Source organism: Alligator sinensis, unplaced genomic scaffold, assembly GCF_000455745.1.
Source record: "Alligator sinensis unplaced genomic scaffold, ASM45574v1 scaffold337_1, whole genome shotgun sequence".
Classification (NCBI taxonomy): domain Eukaryota; kingdom Metazoa; phylum Chordata; order Crocodylia; family Alligatoridae; genus Alligator; species Alligator sinensis.
In genome coordinates, this window is record NW_005841927.1 from 1933958 (window position 1) to 1945257 (window position 11300).

At 42.7% G+C, this 11300-nt stretch overlaps 1 protein-coding gene across 7 annotated transcripts in view; it reads right to left on the reverse strand.

The window, feature by feature from the left end:
- Positions 1–6: 6 nt before the first annotated feature.
- NCMAP (non-compact myelin associated protein) overlaps positions 7–11300 on the reverse strand; it is a 33195-nt gene continuing 21901 nt past the window's right edge. For 6 of the 7 annotated variants that reach the window (XM_025198729.1, XM_025198728.1, XM_025198727.1 and 3 more), the window contains 3 exons: positions 2549–2647; positions 1205–1289; positions 7–830 (listed from right to left, as the gene is read on the reverse strand). In XM_025198729.1, coding sequence (XP_025054514.1) covers positions 689–830; positions 1205–1289; positions 2549–2636 — 315 coding nt within the window. In that variant the 5' untranslated portion in view covers positions 2637–2647 and the 3' untranslated portion in view covers positions 7–688. Of the gene's footprint in view, positions 831–1204; positions 1290–2548; positions 2648–8814; positions 9496–11300 lie in introns of those variants that run through there. The other variant, XM_025198731.1, reaches the window with a different exon arrangement.

The following is an 11300-nucleotide window of genomic DNA, read 5'->3' on the forward strand; positions in this document are numbered from 1 at the left end:
TCAGCTGCTACCTTAAAACCCCCACAAAAAGGGGGGTTCAGGTGGATACTGATAGAATGATCATAAGAGTTTTCTTTTCTTTACAGAAAATATCACATGTGCACCCTCTTATCTGAATCCCTCTGTGTTTGATTAGAAATAGGAGAGACAAACCGAGTTTGTATGCAACTGTTACTTCACATTACTACCCCTCATGCTTAATACACAAAATAACATACAAGCAAATTCACAAGCAAGTCTTAATGCATCCAAGCATAAAGTACAACCATAACATCTTCACCTGCAGATCTTTCTGCTTCCCCACTGCCAATCACTACAGGAGAAGCAGTGGCCCAAACTCCTCAAAGTAATCGAGGCTACAGGAAATGTATAAAGATATTTTTGGCACTTAATTGTTTTCTATACAATTGGAGATGTTAAGTCTTTTCCTGGTAGCTTGTGTCCACCACAGTGTTAGATCAGCCACATAAAAATGGTACTCAGGCCTTTTATTTTTCCTTGGAAAGAAAGGCAACATGGCTAGTTCCTTCCTGTTTGGTTTTGGCTTCATAGGCAAAAATCTTGAACAATGATTATTCCAATGCCAATCCTCCTCCACTCGAGTCACAAGCCTGCGTGAATAAAGGGTCTATCTTAGTTTTCATTCTTCCAGGAAAGCAGTCTTTTGTAGGCAAGATAAAACATCCAGTCATCTGTTTTGCATGTGGATATCCACTGGTATAAAAGTTACTGTTGTGGGCTGCTTTATGCTGTTGCTATTTGGTCCTAAAGGAGGTGGGGTTGTGGCTTTGGAGCTCTTGGGTTCCAGCTCCCGTTTTACTCTCATGCGCCTGCAAAGAGAAATACAGTTAAAATCTCATAGTCATTTGTTGCTTAAAGGGATGTAGCCTCTCCTAATCTCAGTGTAAGGAAGGACTGCCAAAGCACATAACATCCACTGAAGAGGGCGCAGCCAGATTTCATCTCAACATCACTAATGACCAAACAACATGAACCTGATAGTCGCATTGTCTGATGGATCGATAGATCCTTATCTCTCCCAGTTTTTCCCACGGAAGTTTTGACACAGCGTAGTTTGGATTGCCCTTGGGATTTCAGCCATTAAGTACTGACATGGCATGATAGCAGCTGACATGATGACAGTCTTTGATTTATCCTGTTTAAATATAGCAAAGTAAAGGACATGAGGAACAAAGTCCTGTACCTGTTATACGTTTTCAACAGGAGCAGAACCACTGTAAAAATAATAATCACTCCAACTACGATGGCAGCTACTATTGCTCCAGAACCTAAGGTGGGGGGGGGAGAAAGAGAGAGTCTTGTTTAAATTAGTCTTGCAAAATTCTTTTCACACAGAGCACAACAATTATTGAATTTAAACTTCTTATTTAAAAAAAAAAACCCCACAAAAATTAAAACTTGCTGCTATGATATGTTTTCACCAGAAAAGCAGTTTGAAATCCTGGGGCGGGGAGGGGGCGGGTTACCAGCAAATACCGAAGCACTTAGCCAGTGTATAAGAACTCCTCATCCTGAATTATATATGGTAAGTAAAAACAAACACCAAAAAACACAGAGAGGGATTCTCACATCACTTGGCTTTCATTTGTGGCTTTCTACTTTGCTGTGAGACAAAAACATAAAAAAGGCCAGCCTTTTTTATGTTTCTATTTTTCTTTCCACTCTGTCTAATTTGTATGTCTGTGGGGCAGAGACCATCTCACAATGACTATATAGGTGCCTAGCTCAAGGTGGCTTGTACTCTAGGTTGGAGCCTCTAGGCATTAACTTCACACAAATAATAGACAGCTCCTCATCATGCCTGTGGCTAGACACATACGTCACTTTTGCAGGATCAGGCTCTATGGATCAGATGTTCTTAATTAAGTGATCTTCATCCTAAGTGTAGGGGAAAGCTCTGTGCCTGGGCTAGTCATTTTTTATTCCACTTCTACAAAATTAAGCTTTTAAAATTCTATTCTATTAAATTAAGGACTTGTCTAAATAAGAGAGTCAGGAAAGTCTGCCGGAATTAACTTGTAAGCAGATTAGTTACAACCGAGTTAAACACCTGTATGGACACTTACTCGAAATTAGAGTGGTTTGAATGCAAGGTAGCTTTATTCACTTTCAAAGTTATATAAAATGCTCATCTTTAGTTAATTCAGATGAACTTTCCTAAATGTCTCAGTGTATTTTAACCTAAAAGTTATCAGTAAACATTTCCCCCACTAATTTTAAACTACCAACATCTGTTTAATGGCCAAAAGCATCAAAATAAAACTGGACTAGGTGGACTATATTCCTGCTGGAATACAAGAAGGATGCTGAGAAGCGTGTGCTCACCAGAAGCCATGATCTTACTCTATCGAATACTGAGTCTCTCAAGATGAATTTTCAAGATGTTAACAAGGGAGCTTGCTTAATTCCATTGTTTAACAGTATTTACACATTGGAATGTTTTCAGGAGCCTTTTCAAAATCCAACATGGATGCATGGCATTTTAAATAGTTTAATAAAAATAATCAATCACAATAAGTTTTCTTACTCTGATAAAGAACTTGGTCTCGAGACTTTGTGGTCACATTTCCTGGAAACTGGGGATCAACACTGACTGCTGGTGCAGCTGTCGTCATCTTGATTCTGGCTAGACACACAGAAAGAAGACTGATTTTACAAAACACTGAACTAGCAATTGTTACCCCCCATTTGTAATAACTGGACAATTGCCAACCAGCTATTTTGATCCTAAAGAGCTGTTTGCAATTGCGTTACAACATGAGTGCTTCCATTGAAACAAATGGGTGAAATCCAGGCACCGAGGAAGTTTTGCCAAGGACTTTCATTGAGGCAGGATTTCACCCACAATAAGTAGAGGTATCAATCTAGTCCTAAGCGATTGATCTGCTTATAAACGTACAGCATGTAGCACCAGAGATGCAAGGGATGAAGTAAGCAATTCCAGGCACTTGAAAAATGTGTTATTGCCATTTCACAGTACGAGCTTCAGAAGAGAAGTTACAGCACTAATAGGAAGCAAGCGGCAGTAGTCAAGCAAACTGTTGCCATGTGGCACAGTAAAAGCATCAGACAGACTATAGCTCTGGCATGGGACATAACATTTTGCCTTTGAAAGTGAAAATATAGTAAATCCCATATGAGAACCAACAATATCCTACTTGTCCAGCGCACGGCCGATGGTAATGACGATACTCCAAGGTCTGGGGCTTTGCTTTAGAAGTCAAATAACAGAAGCTTTTTAAGGACAAGTGTATTACACACACCTGCACAGTATTGAAAGATACCCTCCAGGATGACAGATTTTTTTTCAATTTCGAAGCCAGTAAATAAGACAGATTTGAAAATGAATCAAGGGCACAGCACCTCAAGCATAATGGCTAAGTACAGTCAAAAAGCCTGAGGCTAAATCGATTCAGTCTTTACAGGCTAGTCTAAGATGCAGAGATGAAACTGAGAAACAACTGGACACACATTTACTTTTGATTCAGGAAATGCAGCCGCATGCCTGCGGTTACCAAAGCTAGTTTCTTCTTCCATTACAGCTTGGGCCTGCTATTACTGGAAGTTAAGTCACCTTACATTGAAAATCTTGCCAAGTACTTAAAATAAAGAGCCAGACGCTGGGCTCCCAAACTAGCACTGTGATTTTCAGAAGTAATAGGACACCCAGATCCAACAGGAACTGCTGGGTACTTGGCCCTTTAGAAAAAAAATAATCAGACTACTTCTGTGGAAACTTCAACACAGAATGAACCCCAGCCCTAGGGTAATGGCCAAACTCCCACTGATTTCACTGGGGCAAGGATGTCAACCTAATTTTGAAAACTTTGCCCCTCAGATGGTGGAACAGGAGGATCTGACCCCTGTCTCTGCCACTGTGAAGTGCTATGTGGTCTGCCTGCACCATAGCAACAGTGCCTCATCCTAAATTTATGACAGTAATAACTCGTTCTGTTAATTGATATCAACTAATGGGAAGGGGAATTCAGACTGTTACTGGCAGGAAGGGAAACAGACCCTTTTCCCAGTGTCTGTCCCAGGGTATCGCAAGGTTGATTCGGTTAAATGGCTCAACTCTTTAGTTTAGAAAAAAATTGAAAATAACTCTCTCCCGGAATCTGTAACTGGGTCATTCTCCTCCGACTGAATGATTCCTTTGTATAACCGAGGCCAAGTTACTTTTGTAACATGATGATCTACTCTGGTCATAGATCTTTTCCCCCTGAAAAGATTTTTTGGATCATAAGCTCCTCCAGCCCTAGACCATGGCATTTAGCAAAGAGCTCACGGTGCTCATAAAACCTATAACTTGGTGTCGAAGATACTGCAGCTTCTCCACAAAGCTGCATTGTCATCATCCCCCACCACCCGCTGCAGTTGAAAGACCACCGTGGAGCATGGTGTGTGCACCCAGTGAATGAACAGAGTCAAAAAGACATCTCAATACTTCTGGATGGCAGCGATAAGATAGAGCATGGGGCGATGCTGACCAGGTCCTCGAGTGACACAGCAACTGCTCAGCTCTGTGCGACTCACTACAGCACTCCCCGGTGTTGCCAGAAAGTTTTAAGGATGGAGGGGCCCTGTCCCCTCCTTCACCCACCATATCCACCCCAATGAGGCTTTACAGGCTGGGGAAGGCTGAGCAAATATTTCCTTTAGGGGCCTGAATCAGGGAAAAATATGCTGAGCTTTCAACCTGCACCTGACTGTTCACTGAGTGCAGAAGCACGTGCTTCAGATCCTAGCTCTTCCTAAGGACTAATTAATAGGATATTAAACCTTTCAGTTCCTTGCCCTTGGTTCAAACTAAGTTACCACCTGGATCAGTAGCATAACAAAGAAAGGTTGAGAGCAGTGTGGTTTTGATTTAAATCAAATCGAGCTAAAGCATGATTCAAATCACTGGTCAGGAAGCCTTGATTTAAATCATTGTTTTCTACAAGAAGTGCATTCTTGTTGAATAAAGGACATCAAACACTTAACTTTTTGAAACCTCGCACTTTCGGAGAAAGGCAAAGGCTTGACAAACTTGCATTCACCCAATAGGGCTGATGGATGGGTAATCATCAGGTCTGTCATCTCTCATCTCCATATACTGCTCTTAACAAGGATGTCATCTCTGGAGACAACAGACTCTCCCTACGCCTGAAGAAGGATGTTTGTGCCCGAAAGCTTGCAAAGAACAATTTTCCCAACTATTTATTTGGTCTAATAAAAGATCTCACGTCTACCCAAAGAACCCTGTCTGTCTACGATCTCTAGAGACACAAATCCACAGTTTGAGAACTGAGACTAAGCATAATGGAGATGCTTAATGGGATCTTCTAGAGTGAGCACTCAATCCCACTGGGTAGAGTGGTTTTCTTTAATCTTTACTTTAATCTAATCTATAGAGGAGCCTCTGGGAACCCCATAAAATTAGGCCTCTAGTCCATAGCCACTTGTGACCTACTTATAACACTTCTAAAAAGGTTACATGAATATATTGTCTCAAATAGTATATAATTAGACATTATAATCCCTATTCCATGATGATATCTTTGAGTTTTAATATATCTTAAATTAGAACTATCTTTATATATACTTTTTTTAAAAGCATCTTAACAATAAAACCAAAACATTCAATTAAATAAAAACAACTTTAAATTAAAAAAAAAAATCCATTCTTAAAATTAAAAAACATCATTGATTTTTATCCACCCTGGTTAGGGAGAGGGGAAGAAGGGTGATCATCATGGCAGGAGCCACGGATGCCAACATAGGTGGGGGGAGTTACATAAAAATAGCAGATTTGGCTCCTGCTTTCCTGGTTGCCACACTGCCACCAGCAGCCTGGTTGCGGTTGTTGCCCCGTAGCGATTCAGGGTGCAGAACTGCCCAGCTGCGTCTCTGGTCTGGCTATGCTAATAGCAGCTGGTGCACTGACATTTCTGCCCTAGAAGCCTGTAATCTCACCTGAAGTCATAGATACATAGGTTAGAGGAAGGATGAGTTTGGTCTGCAGACTAGGACTGGCTTTGAAACAGCCAGCTTGGGAAAGTTGAATGTGTTGCAAGTTCCTTTTTATAACGCTATCATAAACCTCATGGACACGAAGTTGGGGCGGCTTTTGAGAACTGAGACTGGGAGCGAGGAGCAATGAGGAGTATTGGTCTCAGCCTCGCCCCTGTGCCTTGGGTAAGCCTCTCTGCTTGGTTTCTCACTTGTGAAACTGGGAGAGCTGCATGTTGCAAGGATAAATCGTAATGGAGTCAGTGAAAAATATCCTGTCAGCTCCAGCGGGCTTGGGATCGCATTCTCCTTTGCTTGAAAAAAGTGTTTTAAAAGTAACACCACTGAGTAGATGCTACATAACAAGGGTTGTATGGTTTGCAGCCTTCAAATCCACTTGAAACACTCCCTCCAGGTTACACGCAGCACTGTACTTTACTCTGTGTACACACACCTGCTCTCGACCCTGAAAGCTGCTAATTTATGTGTAATTTGAGACATAAGGGGACCTGAGCCTGGGGAAATATTTCGAGGTGGATGCAAACATAGCCAAAAGAGTTATGCCTTGGGCACATTTCCATTTAAAACACCTTTGCAGATACAGTATGTTGGTTATTTTGGCAACACCACCATGTAGAAAGCCTTCCCTGCACCCCTCAATCCCGGGGACTTCAATCTGAAGGGACATGGCTCAGTTGCCAGAGAGACCAGGGTTGAAATTAAGTAGACAAACAGCTCCTGCTACTGCCTGAAACACCTGGCAATTATAGAGGAGGGTGGTGGCAGTGGTAGAGAAGAGATAGGGATGGATCGTGTTTTTCCATCAGAGCTCAAATTCAAGCGTTTACTTTCTGCCATGGGAGGCAGGTGCTGCTCGTGGAGAAATGTAGACTTCAGTGTTGAGTAGCCTAGAAAAAGGGGTCTTTTATGTCATGAATTAATAATGGGAAAATTCAAGAGAGACTATTGGCATCAATTCCCAGTTTAAATGCTGGGTTATAACGGTAGTCAGTTTTAGCTGAATATCAAGCCAGCCATTGTGTCACCTGCAATAATATTGATACTTCTATCGCAGCTGCCCTCTGTCTCCAAGCACAATGAAGTAATTGTTCCGGCTCCATGGAGACATGGTTAAGAATAATATCATTCCTGTTTTCCAAGTGGGGAAATACATGTTGAAAGAATAAGTGATTTGCCTTCCCCTATTTACACTACTGGTCAGTAGCAAGGTAGGGCTTTTGGCTCTTGCTTCTATTTCTCTTGACTATCACTCTGCTCTCATCAACCCCAGCTGGCAAAACCCATCACCTAACCTCTGGACCACATTCTCCAGTAATGCACAGGACAAACTACGAGCCCTGAAAACACTGGATAAAACTAAACAGCCTATGTAATTAATTCATTTCTTCATTAAGAAAACTGAATCAATGGCCATGTTAGCTGTTAGCAAGGGAAATACTCTGTGACTTTCAAACTTAAGGGCCTAATTTACTTTTCAAAAATGGAATTTGGGGTCCTACGTCACTTGGATCACTTCACCAGAGGGTATCAGCAATCTCAAAGCAGCGATCAGCAGGCAGCCTGCGAAGGCGGTGTTATAACACGCACCGGCTGCGCGATTCCAGGGATATAAGAGTTAAGTGTTCAAATCTCAGATTTTCAGTGAGATTTCTGGGGCTTCTCTAAGGCCCTTTTAAAGTCCCCACCCTACACACGGAGTTGTTCCTTTCTAATGGCTATTGGGTGGTTGAAAGACAGACGTTTAGTCTCAATCCAATTTTCTTTAGCAAAAGATCAAGGTCCCAGACTGCCACCACACTTCAGAAGAGAGGCCAAGGACTCAAATCCAACTCCCCTTTCTCTATTGGAGAGGCTCCCTCCAGGTCAATGCTGAGAAGCATTATTGGTCGAGACTCACATTGCTGTTAAAAGACTCCAGTCCCCATCAAGTCAGGGCCTTTTGAAGCTACAAAATTCACTTGCACTCAAAAAAGGAAGAAAATCCATAACTTTTAATGCAATCGGAAATTTTCCTCTTCTCCAGGTTCAAACTCACTACAGACAAACGACCTGCTCCTGTCTGCACTGCACGTGACACACTCCAGCTCCTTGCCTGCCCCTCCAATAGCCTCAGGGGTGTTGGCTGCAGCTGTGTTGGTCTAAGGACGTAGGCAGACAAGGTGCTTTGGGCAAATGTGATATCTTTTATTAGACCAGCTAAATTGTTGGGAAAATTGTTCTTTGCAAGGTTTTGGGCACAAACAACCTCCTTCAGACAGTGTGTGCTGGTGTGTGCGCTCTCCTGGGTGGCAAAGACACCAGCATGCAAAATGCAGGTCTGAAAATGCAGATGCATGGCAGTGAAGATCAGAGGCAATGGGACAATAACCTGGCAATCACCATTACTAGCTAAATTACAGAAAACCTCCAAGTTTTATCTTGTTGGACCATAGTGAATGTAGAATTGATCCCTCACACACATTTATGGCGCTCTGTGACTTTTCAAGGGTGAGGGAATCAACCAAGTATTCATGGCAGGACACAGAGAGGGAAAATGCATTTGTTTAAAAATCATAAAATTCAATTCAGTTCCCCAAAGCCGACAGGTCATCCAGACTCAACCCAAACAGACTCAACAGCCAGTTCAGTCGTGTACTACCGGGGTCGTAGTATAACAACGAAAAGGAAGCTACGAGAGCGCTAAGAACATGGCCTTAAAACTTAGGCAAACTGTCTTTTTCAAACAAAATAAAATAAAGAAAATGTGGTTCAGTAAGCTTTGAATGTGCCTGAATTTACCTTGCAAGGTTCTCAGGAGGAGGCAGAAATCCAGGTTCAAACTGGCTGGCAGGCAATCTTGCACAAATGTGGCTGCAGGCAAAAATAACAAAGCTCTGTATGGAGTGTGTGTATGAAGTGTGGATTCTGATGTCAGACCAGCGCCTTTATGCAAGTATTTGTCTCCTCCTGGCTCTGGCTCTTTGCCCTCCGGGTTTAGCTGTTGTTAACACACACACATTAAGGAGCACTTTGTTTCCTTGCTGAGGCTGGGTGATAATCACATAAAAGCTACAGACCGTTTCTGCATCCAGCCAACAGCAGCTGCAGCCAAAGGAAAAAACAAACCCAAGCCTACAGGTGGAAGGCCAGATCCTGCAAAGAGCTAAGAGCCCCCAGCTCCCACCAACTGCAAACACTAATTGAAATGCTCAGCCTTCCTGAAGAATCTGACCCACATTTTCCTCTTCTGGCCCTCAGGAAGGGCCTTATTTCCCCTTCTTGGGTTTGAGTCATCATTATGGCTGGGATTTTCAAAAGGAGCCCAACTCCCACATTTCATCAAGATCTGACCTCCTAAATCCCTTGGCTCTTTGAAAACTCAACCTTGATTACTAAGAGCTGAAAGCTCAAAAAGCTGAGGGTGCTCCTTTGGAAATCTTCTGCATATTTTCATAATGGCACCATTACTCTAGTTGCCAGGCTCCGCATGCATAGTTCAAGAGATGCAGTGAGTGCATCTACACGTGCATTAATGCACTTTAGTTAATATACATTGAATCTAGTACCTCTGGGTGCCTATACAGGAGCGTGAAGGCTGTTCTGACACACTGTAATTACAGCGTGTCGGAGCAGACTCGAATAATAGAGTCTGCTGGAGTGTGATAATTGCTATGCTCCAGCAGCCTCCTGTGTCTCATGCATCAGCATCCCTGCACTTCAGTATGGTGGTAGGCGTGCTTGAACTAAAGTTCCTCAAATGAGCTGTCAGAGCCACTCTAATGAAAGCAGTGCAGCCCCCACACACACACACATAAAAGTGTCTTCCATTGCGAACTACTGAGAAAACATGCATTAGCCTATCTTAATGCGCATTAACTAAAGAGCACAGGGCATTTTTACACGTGCAAGTGCTGCAGCGCTGGGTGCTTTGAAAAGCGCCCGGCGCTGCAATGCTTGCAGTTGTGTAAGTGGCAAAGTGCACGCCAGCTCTGAGAAAATGGTAGTGGCGCGCTTTTGAACTATCAGAGGTGCTTTAGTTCAAAACTGCACCACCACCATTTTCTGCACCCTGACATGCATTTTGCCACTCATACAACTGCACGCAGCGCAGCGCAGCGCACATCAGCTTGTGTGCAGAGCAGACTCGATGAACGGAGTCTGCTCCAAAGCAGTGGCTCTCCGGCGCAGCGCAGGATGAAAAAGTATGTGTATAAATGCCCACTGTTTTCAAATGAGGCTTAATGCACATTAACCTATTTTAATGCACATTAACTAAACAGCACGTTTTGTGACACTTGAATGTACATTAAAATAGGCTAATGCTCATTAAAGCACACATGTAGACATGCCCAGAGTCACCTGCTCACATGCCAAGTATGTATGCAGGGGTTTAGGTTGTAGCTGTGTTGGTCTAAGGATATAGGCAGACAAAGTTCCTTGGGTGAATTTGATCTCTTTTATTAGACCAACCCAAATGGTTGGAGAAGTTTAAGTTTATGGTTTAATAGTTATTAAGCAAGCTTTCGGGTTCAAAACCCCTTCGTCAGGCTCAGGAAGCTGCAGCAGTTGGTGTGCACTCTTCCTGGATGGGATGAAAAGTAAAGAAGCCAGGGGCTGGGCTGGGCTGGGCTGGGCTGGGGAGTCAGTTGCCAGGCAGATTGTAATGTATCAAAAATCCAATGTCTATGTTTAGTCCCTGATCTCTAGTATCCAGCAGGTTGATGAAATGGAGCTCATAGGCTCGTCTCTGGGATGTTAGGTTCAATGGCACTCTAACTCATGGCACTTTGTGTAAAGCACCATAAGTTAGTGCCTGCCAAACAGGCTGCCTGCTCTTGTGTACACTCCCATAGAGTAATGGCTGCAGTATAACCTAAGAGAAATGGTCTCCATAGCAGTGCCCATTTGAATAGCCTCAGATGAGTTACATCTTGAATCTAGCAAAAATCCACCTCTGCATTACAGTAATAACTTGCTGAAATTCTGCTGCACAGTGGATCTGCAAATGAACCTGGGCATCCAGTAAAGGTGGTCTGTAAGAAAAATTTACTGAAAACTTTAGAGATTCTTTAAAGTGGTAGATTTAAGATGAGCGGTGGAAGGAAATGTGCCTAGTGGAAGTAGTCCGGAGTAAAGACTTATTAATTACTTATTAATGTTTTATCCAGGAAAAACACTGTCACATGTGTTCTGTGTGGGCTAAGAGGAATGTTTTCCCACTAATATGTATGTGGCAAACTAAAAATGAATGTCCATGCAGTAGGTTTTTGGATTACATTATTTGT